This window comes from Pinus tabuliformis, chromosome 9 (assembly GCF_031772625.1).
Source record: "Pinus tabuliformis cultivar Carrire ecotype Pingquan chromosome 9, CPIR1, whole genome shotgun sequence".
In the NCBI taxonomy this organism is placed as follows: domain Eukaryota; kingdom Viridiplantae; phylum Streptophyta; class Pinopsida; order Pinales; family Pinaceae; genus Pinus; species Pinus tabuliformis.
Genome location: NC_142307.1, coordinates 849,933,930 through 849,957,762, shown reverse-complemented (window position 1 = coordinate 849,957,762; position 23,833 = coordinate 849,933,930). Strand labels below are relative to the sequence as shown.

The window sequence follows — 23,833 nt, the reverse complement described above, 5'->3', positions numbered from 1 at the left end:
GCCAGCAATCATGTAACATTCATATATATATATATATATATATATAATCCAAGCCTGAACTGTCATCTAAAAGAAAGCTGATTTTTCACAACAAAAGGAGTGTCTCCAAGAACCAGAGCATCATATATACTAAGAAGCATTCAAAAAGCTATTTCTCTTTGGAAAGAAGTGAGAAATTATAAATCTAAGATCTAGTCTAAAAAAGGAGCTACAGGCAATCAAGGAATGCAACAATGATAAGTCTCTTTATTTGTTAAATCATATCTTGGAAACCTATATCAAAGCTGTTAATTTTAGTTAACAATGGTATGTTCTATGCTTAGCACAATTACTTCAATGTTCTTTTAGCAACCCAATGACAATTTCCAATTTAGTTTCCAAAAGCAATCACATTGACAGTTACTGTAGATAGAACATGAAAAATATAAAGCAGAAGACAAGCCAAGACAATAGAACACAAAATTTGGCGAATGCCAGGGAAAAACCCCAAGATGGGGAAAGCTTTTTGATCAATTCTTCTTATTATTATATCAAATGTTCAGCAGAGAGAGAGAGTACAATAAAGTCAAAATTGACTTGCCAAATGATGATCAAAGCAGCCCTGTCAAATCTGCAATTTCCCTATAGCAGTCAACAGCCCTAACCAGAAAGTCAACGCTGGTCAAGACAGCAGCAAACTGTCCTCAATGCAGCTCAGTCATACCCAGTCAAACTCGGCCTTCTAAGGTGGTCAAAGTCAGCCCAAAATAGCCATGAAAACAGCGGTCAAACTATGAAAAATTTTGAAGACCAGATTCACCTATTGCAGCAAACTAATATTACTTCTCCTACTTGTTAATTCATGCAAGTTATTTATTGTGTTACACTGTAAATATCGAAGTAAATACGACTGCAGCCTTCACTAATTAAATTATATGCGGAAACAAGAACTGAGCAATAAGAAATAATACACACAAGTGACACCGTTATTTTTGGACAAATGTCCCCGGAAAAGCCCAATGCGGGAAAACCGGTGCAGCAGTTGAGGGTTTGTATTGTGCAGTAGTTTCTGAATACAATTCTTCAAATGCCCAAACTGGCAATCCTATACAGAGATCTCACTGGACAAAAGATAGTGAGATGATCTCACCCTGTCACTGGAAAATTTGGCACTGATTTGCACTGGAGATGAGCCTCTGCGCAGCACTACATCACACCTACGCAATTATTGTGTCATTGTTGTTGGGACTGCGTTGCACCTCCTCTTGATCTCCTAGTAGTTGGAAACTTCGGCGCTCTGGCCTCCCGGTCTCACACCTCGGCTCTGACACTAGATCCCGACTGTTCCCCAGTAGAAATAAATACGGACTCCCTCTCAAGCTCTACACTGCCACAGCATAGCTTTGCGCTGGCCTCTGCGTGGCACTGCACTGCCTCTCTAGACTACTCTCTGCCCTCTCTGCCTTGCACTCTTCGGATCAAAAAAACTTCCTCTGGAAAACTATCCCTGCCTCTCACTACAAGAATCTCCTCAATAATCTCTTCGGTTGCTCTCTTGAGAAATCGATCTCTTGATCCCACTCGATGTGTCTTCCAAATGCCCATCGAAGTCCTTCTTATAGTCTTCTCGTTGAGTAATCAATGGCCCAGATTAAATTCTAATCAATAGCTCATATCATATTGACTCTATCTCCGTCTTTTTTTAGAAGATTCACACCCAGCTTTATTAATACCCTTTAATTATTTTAATTTCCTAAGTTTAGACTTAGGCATCCATTAAAAATGATTAATTATTTTAATAAAACTGTCTCCGGGTGGAATTTCCCAAAACGATTCCTGGGTATTCTGAAATACATGTGTCCTAGCCTCCCTGCAAAGGCTTAGAGCACATCCGATGCTACCATAAATCAACACTCCCTCTTAGCGAAGAATGTGCTCTAGTAATGCAACCTACTGAAGCATCACCCTGACTCTATAACATCTCCCTCTGCGCTGTTAATGTCTGACATCACTGCCCACCAACTATTGCGCAAATGTTGCATCTGTGTTGCCGCTGACTCTACATGTTGTTGCCAACTGCATCTGCACTGCAACTTTGTTGTTGTTGCAACAAAAAAACATCCAAAATACTGAACCAAAGGTGTTCAGCGTGATGCATCTGTTGCTGGAGTTCTGACTGCTGCTAGTCTCTGCGCTGACCCTCTGAAGTCTCTGTGTTGCTGTTGACTCTGCACTGTGCCAACTGCACTGCTGCCAACTCTACTTTGTGTTGCTCAGTCTCTGGCGCTCCTAGCCACTGCAACTGTCACTCCGGCATTCCTTTGCACCAACTGACATTGGTCCATCCTGCTACGTCTGATATGGGCTCCCGTGGCAAGGTATTAATCCAAGAGGTTGTTCCACAAGGATACTGCCCATCTGCAGTTCTTTCGAACTACAGTAATAGATCACCCCACCTCTCCCCTTGAGGTATCTGGGAAATCATGGCAAACTCCTCCTCCTCGATCCTTGCGGTTGCAGCCTATGGATCATGTTTCTCGTCCTTGTCCTTCTTCTTGAGAGGACACTACGTAGCATAGTGACCAAATTCACAACACCGAAAACATTTGATCTTAGAAACGTCCTTCTTCTTCCTCCGCTGCTCCTGCTGCCCCTTTGATGCAAGAGTTGCATTCTCCTCCTCCTCCTTGGGCTTCGTCCCACTGTTGTTGCTGCCCCTTTGATGCAAGAGTTGCATTCTCCTCCAAGTACATCTTCCACTACTCGGAAGATCCTTGATACAACGTAGCCAAGGCATCCCACATCTCTTTGGCCATCCCTTTGTCAGCAATGTGACATACAACGTGATCCCTCACTCCGTCGAGGATCAACCACTTGGCCTTCGCCATCTCAGCCTTGTACTTCTTGAGCGGATCTGCATCGGCGGGTACAGCTACCACACTATCGACATAGACTTTGAGATCATGCTCATCTAGAAGGCAGGAGATCCTAGCCTTCCAGATTACATAATTGGATGCTTCGTCCAATCAATCTTGATCTCTTAGCCCATTAGCTGCCATCTTTGCCAACAAAAAGTCGAATTGCTCCCTCTCTCCTCTGCGTCGCTGCTAGGCTGGCCTACGCACTCCCTGTTGGAGTTAGCATATCTGCTCCTCACTACTGCTGCTCAGCAACTGAGAAATAGAATTCCTTGGCTCGGAATTCACTGAGGAAGAAATTCCCTCAAAAAGTGTCTTCTTCCTTTTGTCGCTTTTCTGACCCAGCAAACGCTGCAAAAACTGTGTCCCATGTGAAGACTACTCTGTGTTGAATCTGCTGCTACGTTGCTCCCTTTGCCACTAACAAATCACGAACTATAAATCTTACCTCTCTGTCAACTCACTCAGAGAGAGATTTTCCTCGAGAACCTTTCCCTCGTGGCCTGGACTGCGCAATCCCTCTGGGGATTCGATCTGCTGCCTACACAGCACTTCGATCTCCCTCTTTCTCTTCAACGTTGGGCTCTTCCAGTCTGCTCTATTGCTTTACCTGCGCTCTGATACCATGTGAAAATTTGAAGACCCAAATCCCCTACTGCAACAAACTAATAGTACTCCTACTTGTTAATTCATGCAAGTTATTTACTGCGTTACACTGTAAATATCGAAATAAATGCAACTGCAGCCTTCACTAATTAAATTATATGCGGAAACAAGAACTGAGAAATAAGAAATAACACACACACAAGTGACACTATTGTTTTTGGACAAATGTCCCCGGAAAAACCCAAACGGGAAAACTGGTGCAGCAACTGAGGGTTTGTATTATTATGCAGTAGTTTCTGAACACAATTCTTCGAATGCCCAAACTGACAATCCTATGCAGAGATATAACTGGACAAAAGATAGTGAGATGATCTCACCCTGTCACTGGAAAATCTGGCACTGATTTGCATTGGAGATGAGCCTTTGCGTTGTCTCTGTGCAGCACTGTGTCACACCTACGTAGTTACTGTGTCACTGTTGTTGGGACTGCGTTGCACCTCCCCTTGATCTCCTGCTAGCTGGAAACTTCGGCCCTCTGGCCCGATCTCACACCCTAGCTCCGCAGTAGATCCCGACTGTTCCCCAGTAGAAATACAGACTCTCTCTGAAGCACTACGCTGCCACAGCGTAGCTCTGTGTTTCCTCTCCGGACTACTCTCTGCCCTCTCTGCCTTGCACTCTCTGGATCAGAAAAACTTCCTCCAGAAAACTATCCCTCCCCCTCACTGTAAGGATCTCCTCGATGACCTCTCTGACTGATCAACGGCCCAGATTAAATTCTAATTAATGGCTCAGATCATATTGACTTGATCTCCATCTTTTTCTAGAAGATTCACACCCAGTTTTATTAATACCCTTTAATTATTTTAATTTCATAAGTTTAGAGTTAAAACTAATTAATTATTTTAATAAAACCATCTCCGGGTGGAATTTCCCAAAACGATTTATGGCTATTATGGATTCTGGAATACATGTGTCCTAGCCTCCCTGCAAATTTTGAGGCTTAGAGCACATTCGACGCTACCATAAATCAACACAAACTTGGTCAAAATCTGAACTTTTGTCCTGGGTCAACCCAGTCAACATGCCCAAAAAACCTCGATTCCTGTGCTAGTTAATGCAACCTTCCAAAACCGAAATTTTGGCACAAAAAACGCAGTCAAAGGAGGTCAAAAAGGCCCTGGTCAACACTGGTCAAACCCTGCAACAAATCCTGAAATTCGGCCCTGTAATTTTTCCTGAAATTCGTCCTTCTTCATTGCCACACGTGTGAGGAAAAGAGATGCCCAATAAGTTGTACGAACCAATCAGATGAGGAGAGAGAAGAATATGTTGATTTGATGAAGTGCCAAATGAGGGTGGAGGTCTCTCTTATTTATACAAGTCGTTGAGGGTCAAAAGACATGTCTGTTGGGCTTCATGAGCCTACATGATGATGTGGCCGACCTTGACAATTTGCACGTGTGGGCTTGACCTCAAAAACATATTTTTCCTTGTCCAAATTTGATGATCTTTAGGTCGATTTTGGTCCTCTCGAAAAGAGGAATTCAATGCAATAATCATCTCCATCAAATGAGCTGTCCAAAGTAGAATTTGGCCCTAGTTGCCAATTTTAACAAGAGCTGAGAGACTATTGAAGACATTTTGAAAGGTATAAGTGATAGAAAGAAGAAGACATTTTGAAAAGGAACAGTCTCCATGGAAGAAGTGATAGAAAATTACCTTAAAGTCGTCATGAAAATCAAGAATAACAACACTGTTGTTTGGAGGAAGTCAAGGTCTCAAAGAAATGTCTGTCCACCTTTATAGAATATTATGGCATCCAAAAAGGCCTTATAGCAGCTTCTACAATCATGAAGGAAAAAGGTACGTAATCATAAGGTATGTATAATATATTCTTTTGTTAAGGGTCTAACATAAATTATTTTACGATTAGCTACTTGTATGATTCTAGAGTTTGTTGTCTTCAGTATCAAAAGTTATTGATATTGGTATTGATATCTAAACCCTAGGTGGCACATGAAAACTCTAGTCATATAGTAACCCTAACCCTTATCATTTAGTACTCTTGATTTCTAGGGTTTAGAAGTAATCTAGGGTGTCGAATAAACCCTAGTGTTAATTGAAGACGAAGATAATTTGATTTTTGCTAGATCTAGGGTTTGTATATAGAAACCCTAGGATTCCATCCTCCATTGTTCCATGAAACCCTAGATTGTCAAATTTTTGGTATCGCATGTTTTGTCTGGTTGTATGTGTCAATAAATATTGCAGGTATAAAAATTATGGCTAAATTCAGAAGGAGCACTTCAATGAAGGAAACCTTACAAGGTTTGTAAAAGGAGCAACTCCAGGTATGTCTAAAACCTTAAGAACTTCTTCAGGACACAATCATTTTGAAATTAATCACTAACTTTCTTATGTTTAGGTCTTCTGAATCATAAAGATAGGTGGACCGGTTGGTCACCGGTTCCAATTTTGAATACCTTGCTTGAGACTGCACGTGTGGGGACAATTTTGACAAGCAAATTTGATCTCTGTTTGACCGAACTTTGACCAGAGTTGACTGAGCTGCAGTTGACTGCAAGAGGGCCGCACATGTGAACTGTTGACAGCAGGGATCTGACCACAAATCGCAGGGTTGACTATAGTTGACCGCAGGCCAGTTTGACCAAGCCAAGTTGACCAGCGTTGAATTTCTGATTTTTTGCTGGTTTGACCAGCGTTGGCCAGCAGAGGTTTTGACTAGTATTTGACTTGGATTATTGGCACAAATTTATAAACAAATCGCTGATTTGTAAACCTTGCTGAAGAATAATTTCTCCCAAGGAAAGTTGCTGGGTTTTCTCCCAAAGTTGGGTTTCCCAGGGTAAAAATAGTCTATTTTGTGCATGACTGTCTTTCTGTGATCTTAATTGTTTCTGTTGTATTTACTATTGAGATTTTCTTAAGTGTAATTATTCAATTATAGCAGTGGCATAAAACACTGGTTGAAAATCATTAGGAAGTAATTATACAACAGAAAATTGTATTCTACTATACTTGTCACAGAATTTCAACACTTACAGCAGCTATTGCCCTCATACCATGCATATTCAGCCTTCATAGTGACTGGACCCCATATGCCATATTGGACTTTTAGCACTAGTCTCATTCGATCAACCAACCTTAAAACCAATTTAAATAATCATATAAAAAATTGTTTTGCTAATACAATTCTTCATACCACCTTGAACTTTCTTTATTTATGTATTAGTGATTCTAACCCTAGAGACACCCCCATTGTGCCAGAGGAGAGCTAGTCTTCAGTGAGAAGAGGGTTGTGTGGTCACATTGACAACCCTCTTGAGCTACCCTTAGGCATGCACCAATCTTTGGACTTTGGTGCTCAAGTGCAGGAATAATCAGTAATAAAGTTGCTGATATTTTTCTCAACAAATACCATGATTGTTTGACCTTTTATATGCATATGAAATGTCTGTCTTAGCTCTCATTATCTCTATTATTGTTTAAAGCACCATCACAAACGTTTTATTGTCTTTTAGTAGAAGAAGGAAAGCCAAAGGCAACAAGGCCAACTTTCTGTCACAATTAAGCAAGAGCTTTAACAAAGCTCTGAAGATAATATTTTATCTTAAAGTTCTGAGAGAGATGTCATATAAGATAAAACTTATTCATGCAGCAGATGGAATAACAAGTTACTCCCCTGTAGAAAGCGCTTATCTTTGACCTGAGTTATTTCTCAGATATGCTGCTTCAGTTAACTGAGACAAAGTCCAAATGGCATTAAGATTGCTCCGAGCTCAATTTGACCACAATATTATTTTCTATATATGTAACAAGCCCTATTGAGACTGGAGGTATGTACACGACCTACCAGTTTCACTTAGCAGCATCACTCAGGGATGAAAACCTTGATCAGTCAAACTAAAAACCTTGATCAGTCAAACTATGTAGCATTTAATATCAATAATGGAGAAAACTTATAATATGTGCTAAAAGCTTTCTGAATATCTACAAAACAACAGCTGATTCTTAAATGGCAACCATCTAGACTCCTGAACAGTGGCCCTCCAGAGTCCAGACTAAGAGTGGACTATAGTTTAGCAGTCAAGACTCGAGAGTCAAAACTAACTGTGTTTCTCAATGAGACCCTTTTGGTCTGCCATATAGGAAGGAAAGAGTGCATGAAGGTGAAGTCAAGAATTTCTTTCAACCCAAACTCAGGCTACAGTTTTAAGTCAACAAGCATGACTGACAAGTGAGACAAATAATGAGAAAAATTCAGACTGATGCAATGTTGAGTAAAATAATACAAGTAACTAATAAACTAATACAAGTAACTAATAAATACATGTTATGTTCCATATCCATTGCTCCACGTTTAAAAGTGATACATCTTGGTCAATGACCCATCCAAAATATAACCCAATCAGTTTTGGACTGGACAGTGATACATGTTTGGGACAGAGGAGAAATTCAGTCTAAATGGTGTGGAATGCGTTGGTCCAGATCCAGAGTGCTTAAAATAGGATTCCCCGCCAGTTCATCAGGATAAGAATTTCACTGTTTCTACTTCAGTTTTCAACTGAAAATTTTTCCAGTTCCAAAACTCCAAGCAACAGACAATTCATTGTGTAGATCTCAAAACCCATCTTTTGCAACAAGGAGCTGGCAACTTCATAATTCAAAAGAGCATAAATATAAGTTAAAATGCAGATTATGCAGCAATAATATCTTGAATATCCTTTATATCGGTTGTGGAGAATGATGCCTAGAATTCATGACAGTGCAGATTTATTGACAGTGAATGGAATACCTCTGCATGCATGCCTGCAACTCAGGAACTCCACAATGACATTTTTTGTGGAGTAAATTTAGAAGGCGCCCCCCTCGAACATCTTCCCGTTCAACTTCCAAGACAAGAGCATGAAGTGGCGGCATTAATACTTCAAACTGAGAAAGAACAAACATATTAACTTTAAGTCATGACAGTTACAAATAGTTAGAATATTTAAATCCCAAAGGCATGTCAATCTAACCTTGCAAGTCAATCATATTGCATGCTAACAACAGCATCTTCACCAACCGTTACCCCAAACCCAAGAAGCAAACATGCATGTAAAAAGAAATTATATATAATTTTATTCTCACTACTGAGATTTGTACGGAATGGCTATCTACAGAACATAGAAGTATTCTTCAAAAAGTGCAGTGTGAAGGCAAGAACAAAAATGACACATAATGACCCACCTGTGAAATAGGACATGTCCCACAGGGCCTGCATGTCAAGCACATCACACACCAGGGCACATGTTGGACAGGCGTTTGACACATGTCAAACGCCTGCCCAACATGTGCCTTAGCAGTGTCCCACCATGTCAGACACCTGCAAGCAAAAAGTGGAATCTGCAGGGAGATAAAAAAATGATTTCCACATTTTTTTCACTTTCAGCTATACAGAAAATGCTCTAGCTCTCTGACATCGTGCACATGAAGGATAAAACCCATATTTGTAGGAATTCCAGGACATTTAAAGGAAACCTTGTTGGTTGATGTAGCTCGGACAGGTGTTCTAGCCTCAGGTGGTGTCAATGAGGCTAGGAACAAGAGAAAAAAATACCTCCGAGCCCAGTTTATTTTATAAAGTGTAAATGTCTTAATTAAATTAATTAATAAGTTTTAACTTAGGGAAATAGATTAATTAATTAGTAGCAATTGGGACGTGATCGATTTTCCTCTAGAGACTTCTAGTAAAGTTTCTAAGTGATCTTAGCCATTGATTAGATCATTGATCTAGATTTGGTCGTTGATTTCTCAATGAGAAATTATAAAGGAAATTGATGGGCAGTTTTGGAGAGCTGAGAGAGAGAATTCATAGCAGTGAAGGGGGCGCAGTAATAGCATGGGGTTTGATACTAGTGAGGGTTTCAGCGGCAATTGAAGCAGTAATATTTTCAAAGTTTTTCATCAGTGTTCTTCCAGTTTCCAAGATCCGGAGGAGGAATTCTCCCAAAGTTATTCAACAGACAGTGAGGCCGAGATTGCCAGAAGAGGCCGTACGAGATTGCTAGGAGAGGTTGTTAGTTTTTGGATGATATGGCAGCATCAGACAGGAGTTCTAGTCTTGATTTGTGTCTAAGAGGCTAAGGAACACGAGATCTCCAAAACCCAAAAAAGGTTTCGCAAGATAAGCTTGCGAAATACCTGAATTAAATTAATTAGCTATCATTTAAATATTTCCTAAGTCTAACTTAGGAAAAGTGGTTAATTAAAGGGAATTAATTGAGGAGATCGACTTATGCTCTAGAGACTTCCAAAAAATCTAAGTTATCGGATCCGGCCCTCTAGGGTCCAGGATCCACAGATCCACATATTTGCTCCGGATCCACCTAGATCCATCCAAGATCTGGCTACGTGGCGGATCCCTGATCGATGGAAACGGAACCTTCAATTTAGAAATGGATCACGAAAATCGGAAACAGATCCCGTGTGGAATTGGATTTCAGATTTGTATTCAACGTGATTTTGAGTTTTTTAACTTTAGTTTTAGGGCTTTTTTGTCTTGATTACATGTGTGGTCCCTCTTTGTTGTTTTTTATGAGTTTGTCTGCCACAGAATAGATATAGGCTAAGACAGTGATAGCGGCAGGCTAAGACTTCTTTCAAAGTTCAGACAGATCAGAGACTTCAAACAACGCAGGCTGAGACTTCTTCAGACAGAGCAGAGATCCGAGTGCGACAATACAGGTTTGGAATTCCTTTATGTTTTCAAATTTTTGTGGGGTGGCCATTTATGATTTTATCTATGCCTGGGAATGTTGTATTTTATCTACGTCTGTCGTTCCACTACCCGTGACCAATCGACTTGTGACTCTAAGCTCTCTGACCAATCAAGCTTGTGAGTGTTAGAGTTCCAATAAAGGGAACTCGTATTTGCCACTTGAGAGCCATTGTGCTAAACCCAAAAATTGGCCATGACTCGACTTGCGAGCTCCCTAGAACCCCTTCAGTGCATGACTCTGACAGGTGGCCCATGGAACTAAGCAAACCGACTCCAGAGTCTTAATTTAATTTATTATAATTCCATAAGGCCATAATTTATTATAATTTATTAATTTAATGTATGACTTGTTGAAAAGTGTAACTAGGTTCTATCTTCATAATGACATGTGTAATTGTGATTTTATTGATGAAAAGAAGAAAAATAAAATTATTATTATTGTAATGCTTGTCTCATGGGTTTCATGAGCAAGGAATTTTATTTTTAGTAATGGCTCCCATTGTGAGCATTTAGGTTTTGTCATCTAGTCATAAAAGTCAATTTGAGTCAATGTCATGTATGAAAGGCCCTTCTTGGGCATGTTACATTTTTGTATGAGTCATTAGAAGTATAAGAAAGCCCTCCAAGACCAAGCAAAAGCATCTTCCTCAAGTCGGCTCAAGATGAAAATAAGATGATCTCCAAAAGGCATGTCAGCCTAGTCTCCAAGTAACGTCGACTAATTTACATGGGCAAACTACTATTTATAGGCAGCCTGGCTTTCATCCTAGGCACTGAATTCAATTATGTATCTGAAATACATTAGGAGGTGCGAGAAAGAGAGATAGAAGCCTCTCATCCAGCGCAAGAAGGAGGAGAATCTGAGCTATTTTGGCACTGTTTTGGTTACCTTTTCCTCGCATGTGTGACATGTATTAAGGTAACTACAGTAGTGTTTCCTCAGTCAGCGAAAAAGCCAAGAAGAAGATCTCTATATCAGCGTACATGCTAGCTAAGGTCACAAGATTGAGTCTCCTAGTCAAGCAAAGAAGGAAGATATCTCCAAACAGCTCACATGTGTGAATTGTAGGGTACAAATAGGCCGAGAGTTGTTGATCTGTGGAAGAGACTGAAATTTCAGAAGTGCAGACAGTTTGACTTGCATTGACCGAAGAATGAGGAAAGTGCAATAAGTTTGATTCAAGAAGAAGGATCTCATCAAAGTTTTGTGTCTTGGTCTTGGAGAGGCAAATAGGTCAAGGGTATTGGTCTTGGTATTTGTCAATCGAAGTCTCTATAAGAAGAAGAATTTGTTCAGGTTTTCCTCTCAAGTAGGAGAGGTTTTGGCCTTGGCTGATAGCCTATATTCTATGTCTCTTGTCTCTTTATGGTTTATGCATTGGTAGTTGTTTGATGAAGAATAACACTACAATAATATAAGTAAAAGAAGATCCTAATCTGAAGTAAAAAGCATTCACAAGCAGTTACTAATAGAAGAGAAATCACTTAACCTTGATGCCTTAGATTTCTCAACATGACTGTGGGAATTATAATAAATAAATAATAACAGAAGGTGGAACATTTCTAATGGTTTCAATTCTAAATGTTATGATTTATAAATGGGTTTGATTTTTGAACTTTAAGTGTTTTTTAAAATTTAACAAATATTATTATAGTTCTTGTACTTGACGTATCCTTCTTGTATCTGAATTCTGGATTTTCAAAAAACTAGTGAATCTGGATCTGTATTTGTATCCGTATCCGATTCCTAGTAACTTAGCAAAAAATGGCTTGGATAAAGTCTAAGATGATCTTAGCCATCAATCACGATTAGATCCTACTTGTTGATGCTCCATCGAGAGATTATAAGAGCAAGTCGATGGGATGGAGAGAGACACAAGAGGGAGAGAAAATTAGCTAACGCAGATGGAGCTACTGAGTTGCAGTGATTCAACAGGGGCACGGTTCAAGCCAAAGAGAGAGCATCGAAGAGAGGGAGCAGCAAATAATTTGAGGAAGAGGCATATGGAGGTTCTCCAATGCCAGATTGGCAGGAGGAAGGAGGCTGAATTATCTACAGAAGAGGCTGCGGAACCCAGTGCGAGCAGTCGGAAACCCCAATGCTAATTGCCAGAGAGAGGTTGTTTCAGTTGTCGGGGGCCTGAAAGATCATCCAAAAGGCAGAGTAAATTTTTCCAAAGGCAGAGGGAGGCAAGACGGCTCACTTGGAGCTAGCTAGCAGGGCATGCGAATTATTCCAAGCCAATGGAGGCCAGGTGGATTTCCGGAGGGAGAAAATTATCTCCCAGACATTTTGCTAGTGTATTTTCTAGAGGATTGCTAGTTGAGCATCCAAATTATTGTACTCTTCAAATTGCTACATAATAATAAAATAAACCCTCATTTGTTGCACTAGTTTTTCCGGGGACTTTTCAGTCCAAACTAATTGTGTTAATTTTTTTTATGTGTGTGCATCTATTTCTCAGTTTCTTATTCACTTCCGTAGCATTTTATGGTGAAGATTGCAATTGTGAATAATTCGTTATTTCCCGAAAACAAATAAACTGCTAACAGTTAGGAGAATAATATCTAATAATTACAATCAAGGAATTTTCACATGGTATCAAAGCATTATTGATTAGATTTGAGGCTCAAAGGTGAAAGATCTACGAGATCGTGCAGTTTCAGAGGGAGATCTGAAGCACAGGATTCAGATCAACACAGGCCAACCAAGCAATGCGAATTGTTGGGTACGAAAATCAATTTCCAGAGGTAGAGTGCACGAAAAATTTGATTTTTCCAGAACAAAATTCCAACAAGCAGTATGGTTGCCAGAAAGCAGTTCCGGTGAGCAAATCAATTGATTCATAGCAAAGATCTAGGCGCAAAAGATTTGCAACAAGGGTTGCAGTTGTAGATCTATGCTAGCATGAAAAGAAAAGCACACAGGAAATTTCCAAAAATTCTCAGAGGGTTTCCAATTCCAGCTTCAAGGAGGAGATCCGTGTTTTTTCCAATAACAATCAAGCCGAAGCAGGGAAATTAATTTGCCAATGCGAGTTTGCCAAGATAGCCAGTTCGAGTTGCAAAGTTTGTAGTTTGTGTGCTAGTTCCCAGAGAAGGACATTCAAAAGGCAGAGTGAGTAGTCTTAGTGAGGAGCTAAAGGCAGTACATTAGCTAGAGAAGAATTTCGAGAGGCAGATCTGTGCATTCCTAAGGGAGTGCGAGTAGCAGGAAGAAGGCCAAGCAGGGAAGAGAGGGAGATTTCCAAATCCAATCTCTAGTTTATTTGAGTTTCGCAGAGATGACGACATCAGGTCTCAGGGATCAGTAGAGAATTGACGAAGCCTCTAATTTTGGCGTCTGGAAAGCCAAAATGCAATTCCTTTTGGACGAGCATGGCTTGAAGGAGTTCGTGACAAATGTCATGGCAAAACCAACAGATCCACAACAGCTAGCAGACTTCAAGAAGGAGATGGCCAAGATGAAGAGGATGGTCTTGGATAGGTCCGAGATCATATCATTCCACACATTGCAGAGAAGGCAACAACAAAGGAAATGTGGGATGCCATCGTGAAGCTACACCAGGATCCATCAGAGAATCGCAAAATGATTCACAAGGAGAAGCTGAGGACCACTAAGATGCAGAAGGGTGAGAGTGTGACTTCCTATCTCACTAGAATTCAAGGAGTTCGTGATGAGGTTGTAGTTGTAGGGGAGAAGCCAAAAGACAGTGAGCTGGTGAGGACAACCCTAAATCAGTTTACCAAGGAATGGCAAACTTTCGTTCAGGGAATCATCAGACGAGACAAGCTACTAGATTAGGAACGCCTATGGAGTGACTTCACTCAAGAGGAGCTAAGGCTCAGCCTCACTAAAGGTTCCATAAGCAACAACAGTAGAGGACTGAAAGTTGAGAAGGAGGAAGAACAAAACACTAACAGAGCCCTTGCGAGTAAAGGGAAGGCTAAGAAGGGTTCCACTCAAGGACAGAGCTCAAAAGGAAGCGAGAAGAAGAAGAAGGACTTGTCGAAGGTCAAATGCTTCGAATGTGGTAAATTTGGTCACTATGTCCCCCAGTGTCCAAAGAGGAAGAAGGGCAAAAAGGGTTAGCAACAGATAGCGGCTTCGGCAAAGATAGATGAGTTCACCTCCAAGTTGGAGGAGTTTGCATTAATAGCAGTTATACCTCCAGACGGAGGAGGAGCGTGATGCTTAAGAGTTGCAGGATCAGGCAAGGTCCGAGGAGGCATAGCATCGAACAGGTGTTGCTACAGGAGCCCACAGTATTCAGTAGCAAGAGGATCGAGATGTCAGCAAGGTGCAATCAAATCTTGAGGGGCAGTTCAGAGCTAGTTGCAGTCAAATACTAGAGAGGCGCAAAAACAGTTGAGCGCAGTCAGAGGCTCAGCAGACAGTGCAGAACTAGTTGCAGTCAAAGACTCAAGAGACAGTTGCAAGGACACAGTGGATCAGTTTTCAGTTGCAGGTGATGCATCAATGGTGTGAGATCAGTTAAAGCGAAGGCAATGTTGGCAACAATGCAGGATGGCACAATGTAGTGTCAGTAGCAGCGTAGATGTGGGATGGTTCAACTACAATATTAGTAGGAGAAACGGAGTATGTGCAATAGCTTGATGGACAACGATAGCATGTTGTAGATGTCCAAAACAAGCAGCGTGGTCTGGTTACAGGATGTAGAGTATAGTAGTTGGGAGAGATAGAACACCTTCCTCGCTAAGGAGTGTTAGTTTTTGGATGATATGGTAGCATTGGACAGGGGTTCTAGTTTCGATTTGTGTCTAAGAGGCTAAGGAACACGAGATCTCTGAAACCCAGAAAAGGTTACACGAGATAAGCTTGTGAAACGCCTTAATTAAATTAATTAGCCATCATTTATATATTCCTAAGTCTAACTTAGGAAAAGTGGTTAATTAAAGGGAATTAATTGAGGAGATCAACTTATGCTCTAGAGACTTCCAGAAAATGACTTGGATCAAGTCTAAGATGATCTTAGCCATCGATCACAATTAGATCTTGGTCGTTGATGCTCCAGTGAGAGATTATAAGAGCAAGTCGATGGGATGGAGAAAGACACAAGAGGGAGAGCAAGTTAGTTAAGGCAGATCGAGCTACCTAGTTGCAATGATTCAACAAGGGCGCAGTTCGAGCCAGAGAGAGAGCATCGAAGAGAGGGAGCACTAGATAATTTGAGGAAGAGGCATGTTGAAAAGTGTAACTAGATTCAGTCTTCATAGTGACATGTGTAATTATGATTTTTATGTAATTGACGTAAAGAAGAAAATAAAATTATTTTTGTCATACTTGAATCATGGGTTTCATGATCAAGGAATTTTATTTTAGTTAATGTTCCCATTGTGAACCTTTAGGTTTTGTCATCTAGTCATAAAAGTCAATTTGAGTCAATGTCATGTATGAAGGACCCTTCTTGGGCATGTTACATTTTTGTATGAGTCATTAAAAGTATAAGAAGGTCCTCCAAGACCAAGCAAAGGCACCTCCTACAAGTCAGCTACAAGATGGATTAAAAGATCTTCACCAAAAGACAAGTCGGCTCACACTCAACTCATGTCAGCTTACATACATGGGCAAACAACTATAAATAGGCAGCTCAGCCTCATTTCAAAACGTAGAATTTCAGTGAAGCAAGTTCAGGTCTGAAATCAAGAAGTGCGAAGATCACTTAGGAAGGAGCCTTATCATCAGTGAAGAGAGAAGGAAGAAGAGCGAAGCCTTTAGGAGTGTTTGGGATTGTTTTAGGGTTGATCTCCACTCACACGTGCGAAGGAAAGGACTGTTATTGCTGCAAAATAGGTCGAATTTTGTCTTGCTGTGCTAGAAGCCGAATCTAGGAGTATATAAGCTAATACATCAAGCCAAGTTGAAGAAGAAAGCCTTTCTACCCCAGCGAAGGAGATTAAGGGGTTAGATCACCACATGTGTTGCAACTACGGTTTCCAAGGAGGCCGAAATGAGGTGCAGGTCTGAAGCAGAAGGAAGTCGAAGTTGAAGAATAGTTGAGAAGGAGGAAGGAGCAGAAGGTTGACCAAGGATCTCATCAAGGAAGCTTTGTGTCTTGGTCTTGGAATGGAAAATAGGTCAAGGGTATTGGTCTTGGTATTCATCAATTGAGGTCTCTATAAGAAGAAGAATTTGTTTGGGTTTTCCTCTCAAGTGGGAGAGGTTTTGGCCCTAGCTGATAGCCTATATTTTGTCTCTTGTCTCTTTATGGTTTATGCATTGGTAGTTGTTTGATGAAGAATAACACTATAATAACATAAGTAAAAGAAGATCCTAATCTAAGAAGTAAAAAGCATTCACAAGCAGTTATCAATAGAAGATAAATCACTTAATCTCGATGCCCTAGATTTCTCAACATGGTATCAGAGCTAAGGTGACTAAGTCAAGGAACGGCATTCTTATCAAGGGACACTCAAGGATCAAATTTCGAGGAAGGCATCAAAGTGAATCTAGAAGATCATCTTGAAGTCAAGATCTACAAAGGAAGCATCATAACCCTAGATCAAAGAAAGTCTACACCAACAAGAAGTCTTGGAATCCTCAAGTCATCTCAAGAGACCTCAAAGACCCTACTCAAGTTAAAGGACTTATACATCAAGCAAGACCAAGAATGTTGTCATCAAGATTCTAAGGTGATCTCTCTCTTGTTGAAGCAAGATCCCTACCATTGAAGACATCATCAAGAAGTCATCATTGATCTTCATCAACAAAGACTCCACCATCAAAGGATCCAAAGCGATCTCCCTCTCTGTGAGATCAAGGATCAATTTTGAAGAAAACTATCTTCACCAAGGAGAAGTTTTATAAGTCATCATTAATCTTCATCAACAAAGACTCTACCATCAAAGGATCCAAAGCGATCTCCCTCTCTGTGAGATCAAGGATCATTTTTGAAGAAAACTATGTTCACCAAGGAGAAGTTTTATATTCTCTATATCATCATCAACATCAAGGAAGCAACAAGGAGAAGGAGCATCCTATCAAGTAAGTATATTTATGTCCACATTTGAAACTGTCAGAATGTATTTTTGCAAGGAAAGCAACAAATCGGTTGGGGCTTCAAACTATTTTGCATGGAAGAAAAGAACAGATCGGAACCTCATTGAAAATGAGGTTATGGAACATGTCAAAGGATCAATCACCAAATTAGCAAAGGAAGATGCTCAAGCACTTGCATAGTATATAAAAGGGGAAGTTAGGACTCCAAGGATTCTCATAGAATCCATCAAGGATCCCCTCATCCCATATGTATCAAAACTCGAAACTTCAAAAGAAATCTATGACAAACTGGTAGAGTTGTATTTCGTAAGCACTGCTGGAGAAGTCATCTCATTAAGACAAGAACTCTACAAGCTAAAGGTGTCAAAGGAAGATGAAATAGCCTCATACTTTATGAAGATATCTAAAATCAGGGATCAACTTCAAGATATGGGAGAAGTCATGTCTAATAAAGAAATGACTACAGTTGTACTAAATGCACTACCAGAGGAGTGGGGTAACTTTACTTCAAGTATTAATGGAAGAAAGAAGCTACTCCATTCCAGGATCTATGGTCACTGCGCAAGATTGAAGAATATAGACTAAAGGCCAAATTTGATGTAGGATCAGGTGAGCAGAATCAAGCTTATGCTACAATGACAAGAAGAAAGGGAAAATTTGGAAAGTTTGGTTCTCGGAAAAAGAAAAGGGACATGGCCAAGATTCAATGCTATGGGTGTCAAGAATATGGACACTATAGGAGAGATTGTCCTAAGCTCAAAAAGGACAATAACAAGAGAGGAAGAGAAGAAGCCCATATCACCAAAGAAGTGGAGTCAGTTGAAAAGAAGAAGTCCAAGAAAGAGGAAGTAAGATATCTCTACTATGACTGAGATAGTCTTCCTCACCTAAGTTCTTTTCAAGTTCCTAAGTCTTCTGTTGTAAGATATGGATATCATGATTCACTAAGAAAAATGATGGGATGCATCATGGCATCATAGAAGCATTGAAAGCAAGAGCTTGTGACATCATCATAAAGAAGCATGAAAGATGGTTGAAGCATGGCAATCAACTATGGAAGGATATAACTCATGGAAACCTCATTTGTAACATAGATGGCACTTACGGAAAAGAAAGAAAAAGGTCATATAGTACAAGGCTCATCATACATTTGTCAAAACGAAACATCTGTTGGATGGGGTTACTCAAGATCCTCAAGATTCTCTGATGGAATCTTCTTCGAAAGGTTCACCGAGTAAGAGAGGAAGCAAGTGTTTCATCAAGAACTCCAAACTTGTGGAATTCATGGGATGACGGTATGATGACAAAAGAAGTGAAGCAGATCAAGGGATAGAAGTTCGTTAAATCAAGGAAGTTGTTGAAGGAAGTCTGGATGACATAAAGGAAAATGAGGTATGTATGCTTACATTCGATATTGTAGAGTCATGTCATATGGTTGTAGGTAACATGAACCAATGCTCTATCTTGAGAGCATAATCAAAAGGAAGGATCTCCTCCTTCGAAGGGATGCAAGAATGCACGGGTCACACATTCACTAGATAAAATCAACATAATATGTCCTCATATGTAATATGAGGTGGTTGACAATAATTGGAAGAACTCTGATTGGAAGGAAGAGATCGTGGAATATGCAACCATGGAAAAGGCAATCAACACTCGAGAACCAAGAGATCTAACTAGGATATCTCCAAGAAAGATATGTAGACTCTGATGAAGTCTGAAAAAGAAAAAGACCCTTGATAATATATATCTTTGGGAGATGTGTCCATTTGTATGCATTGATGCAAACTAGAAGATGTCATGATGAAAGACCATCACAATGGTAATTTTGATTTAAGTGTTCATTTCTTATTTTTGAACAAATATCTAGATGGGCTTATGCAGGGCTACCGAGGGAAGATCTATGGATGTCTTCCACCACCGATGCCCATGTAGTAGGATGAAAGATCCTTAAGGAAACATGGCATGAAGAAGGCAGCATGGCATGAAGGAAGGCCAGATATGAATTAATGGATCACTTTGCGATGATGACATGACTGACTCATGGATCAAAGTAATGGGTCGTCTATGCCCTACGAAGAAGTCCCAAACGTGAAGACTCCTGAATAACGAAAAGAAGTTCATGACACCATGAGGAGGAATTCTTCAAGTAGTTGATTGTCCCATCATCTCCTGAGGGAGATTAGGTACATTCCTTCCGTAGGAATGACTACATTCCTTCATTGGAATAGGTATGTCCTCCCTAATTAAGAGGGAGAGATAGACACATCATTCTTTTCTTCACTTGGGAAAACAGAATGGAGGATTGGGTAAACATCTAGCATCCGATGCTCTTTGAGGATGATTTAGGGCATCCAAGACAAGAGTAGTTGTAGAGAACCGATATTCTTTGAGGACAGGGAATCCAAGATAAGAATGGTCCCAGCAAAACACACCTTGAGAACCCAAGTGGGGTATATTGCTACAGAGACAACGATAAGGGTGTCTATACATCATTGGTCTTGCTAGCTCAAATTTTATGGAGAGATAGAGTTGTTAGTCAAGGCCTTGCCATGTGACAATGCTGGTTGATATGATGCTAAACAAATGGGTTACCAATTTGACTCTTCTTATGAGAATTCTTCAGATTGAGAATGACAAAGTACCGTTATGAATACCTCTCTAGTTAAGAGGGAGTGTTGAAAAGTGTAACTAGGTTCGGACTTCATAATGACGTGTAAGTGTGATTTTTATGTAATAGATGTAAAGAAGAAAATAAAATTATTTTTGTAGTACTTGAATCATGGGTTTCATGATTAAGGAATTTTATTTCTGTTAAGGTTCCCAAATCAACACTCCCTCTTAGCGAGGAATGTGCTCTAGCAATATACTGTTGTTGCATACTGCTCTGACTTTGAAGCATCATCCTTTGCGTTGTTGATGTCTGCCATGCTGTCCACCAACTACTACATTGCTACTGCAACTATATTGCTACTAACACTACCACTGTCAACACTGCATCCGTACTATAACTCCCTCTCAAGTGCTACATCTGTGTTGCTGCTAGCACTGCCACTGCCAACTACTACTACACTGCAAACTGTTGCTGCTACTCTATCAGCAACGAAAAAACATCCAAAATTACTTAATTAACTGTGTTCAGTATGATACCACATGAATGTTGGAGCCTGACTACTGCTAGTCTCTGCACTAACCCTCTGAATCTATTGTGTTGTTGCTAACCTCTGCTCTGTACCATCTGCATTGCTGCCAACTCTGCTCTGCATTGTTTAGTCTCTGGCGCTCCCAGCCACCGCAACTGTCTCCTCAACACTCCTCAGCACCATCCGACACTAGTCCATCCTGCTACTGCAATACTGGGCTCTCGTAGTGAGGTATTGATCCGAGAGGTGGATTCCTCAAGGATCCTGCCCATCTGTAGCTCTTTTGAACTTCATCTCCAAATCAACCCACCTCCCTCCTGGAGGTATCTCGACTGTCATGGCGAACTCCTCTTTGATCTTCGCGGGCACAGCCTTCAGATCGTGTTTCTCATCCTTGTCCTTCTTCTTGAGAGGACACTGAGTAACGTAGTGACCCATTTCACCACATCTAAAACATTTGATCTTCGAGACGTCTTTCTTACGTCTCTGCTGCTCCTGTTGTTCCTTCAATGCAAGGGTGGCATTATCCTCCTCCTCCTTGGGCTTTGACCCACTATTGTTGTTGCTTCCGTCAAGTTTAACCTTGACTAAGTCTCTCCTCAGCTCCTCTTGTTTTAGAGCTGCCCACATCTCATCCCAATTCGGCAATGTTGCTCTGCCCAGGATACTCTGGACAAAGACTGACCACTCATCTGAGATAGAATTGAGGGCTAGTCTAACCAACTCTGAATCCTAAGGTGTATGCCCCGCAGTACACAACACATTGTTGAAGAATCTAGGGCAGTTAGCATTAGTAAGATTCTTCTAGACTTGATAACAATTTGTGAAGTGCTTTTACAATTTATCTTAGCTTGATCTTCTTCTTATTATTAGTGTGTGTGTTTACTTCATCACACTGCTACCAAAAACAAAGAGACGAGAACTCAAGAAGTTGGCATCCTTCCAACGCCAAAACCTCTCCCTCTTGGAGAGGAAAACCCGCACGTAATTCTTCTTATAGAGATTCCAATTGACAAACACCAAGACCATGACCCTTGACCTACTAGGCCACTCCAAGACCAAGACACCAATCCTCTTCTTTGTCACTGTTGAGATTATTATCATTGTTATACCATTGAGGCCATCACTATTGCATCATTGAGATCTCCATCATTGCTGCAACATCAAGATTATCACTGTTGTACCACCGAGATCCTTACTGTTGTATACTCATTGAGATCTTCATTTCAACAAAGAGATCTGAAATATATATATATAGGAGAGTTGCACTTAGTTTTACCGAGATATTGATCTTCTCCATTGAGGTCATGATTGTAGTTATACTAAGATCATACTTGCATCTATTATGACTGCTTCTAGACTATATACCGAGACAGAGTGTGTCTTCATGAGATCACTGCCTTATCACAATAATGTCGAGATTGTGAGGTTGCTTCAAAGGTCACTGTATAGATAGACCTAGGCAGTGAACACCGAGGAGATGAGGACTGTAGTTTTCTCACTGTAATTATTGCAGAGATATCTATGATGCACCCTACTATACCCATCGAAGTTCCTGAGCTTGAGGATAGGCCTCCGAGAATGTCATCTGAAATTCTTCCTGCAACTGTCCTGTACTTCCTGCACTAAATTCAGAGAGAATCCGAGTTATGTTATTCTACACTTCCTGTACCCATCCGAAGCTCTGAAACACTGTGATTTCATTCGAAAATCTCAGATGAATTTGAGATTTGTTTCTGTGATTTGTGGATACCCTAGCTGGGTATTTATAGTGGTTTTGTCCCCATATTTAGCCGACCTGTTAGTGTGAACGAATGTGTCTCTATTTGCAAGCCGACATGACTTTTATTTAGTTCATTTTTTGGCCGACTTCATCTAGAGGATTGTGCTTGTCTTGGAGGGTTGCTCTAGACATTTGGTTTGACCCATATGCAATACACATAGGCTCAAGAAGAGCTCTTCAATTTTTTTTTACTCTTTGACTTTCCTAGACCTAAGGAATGAGCAAGAAACTCATTCATATAATTTACAAAAATGATATTTCTTTTTCTTGACAAGTACAAAGATCAAAATTACATTGACAAATACCAAACGTAGTTACAATTTTCTTCAACACCCCCTCTTAACTAGGGAGGTATTTACAATGGTACTTGGTTATTCTCAATCTAAAGAATTTCTCATAAGAAGAATTGGATTGGTAACCCATCTGTACAGCATCATAGTGACCAACATTGTTTCCACAGCAAGGCCTTGACTAACAACTCTATCTCTCATCAGATCAGAGCACAATGTTGGCGAGACCAATGACTATAGACACCTTCGTCATTGTCTCTCAAGGTACATACCCAGGGGGGTGTTCACTAAGTATGACCTTCTAGGACTATTCTTATCTTGGGTTCCCAGCCCTCAAAGAATATCGATCCTCTTGCCTACTCTTATCTTGGATGCCCTACACATCCTCAAAGAGTATCGGATGCCAGATGATTACCCAATCCTCCCATTCTTTCTTCCGAGGTGAAGACAAGAATGTTGTGTCTATCTCTCCCTCTCAATTAGGGAGGATACATCCACCATGTGTCTACATTTCTCTTCATGGCCTTCACTAAGACTTACGGCTATTAGTCCTGGTCTAGTGCATGACACATGAAATAGAAAAACACAACTGTCACTCCTTTGTAATCAGGGGTGATTTAATTCAAGCTCCCTCTTGATCAGGGACCTGTCAGAGCTTCCTCTTAGCTAGGGACTCTTCTATACATCAACAACTTCTTCTTCATGGGTCCTTCAGCTACTTGATCAACTTATTTCCTTGATGTCATAAAATTCAGTTGAGCTTCTTTCCTTTAGGGCATCAGCCATCAATCACATTCCTTCTTGGTTCATCATGTCATTCCTTTCTTCATGGAAAGTCGCCTTCTTGATACATATCTGGAACCTTCGTCATGTAGCTACTTCTTTCCCATCATGCTTCTTTCAGGAATTTCCATCCACCACATGAATGCCAGTTGCACTTGTACTTACAATTCTTGTTCCAGTAGCCCCACATGCACTCATCCAGATATTATTCAAGAAATCAAAACATAACATTAAATTAAATGGTACCTTACTAGATGGTTCTTCATCATGACATCTTCCTATAGGTATCAGCATCTTGAATTCATGTTGACACATCTCCCAAAGATGTCCATTGTCAAGGGTCTTCATCTTTTCCATCAAAGTCTTCATATCTTTCTGGGAGAGCTCTTCAATTTTTTTTGACTCTTTGACTTTCCTAGACCTATGGAATGAGCAAGAAACTTATTCATATAATTTACAAAAATAATATTTCTTTTTCTTGACAACTACAAAGATCAAAATTACATTGCCAAATACCGAACCTAAT

The 23,833-nt window shown here is 40.3% G+C and overlaps 1 protein-coding gene across 1 annotated transcript in view; it reads right to left on the bottom strand.

Moving 5' to 3' along the window:
* Positions 1-23,833, bottom strand: part of LOC149151455 (gamma-tubulin complex component 4-like) — a 447,891-nt gene that overhangs the window by 370,178 nt on the left and 53,880 nt on the right. The window contains exon 3 of the mRNA XM_089443163.1: positions 8,323-8,459. Coding sequence (XP_089299289.1) covers positions 8,323-8,459 — 137 coding nt within the window. The remainder of the gene's footprint in view (positions 1-8,322; positions 8,460-23,833) is intronic.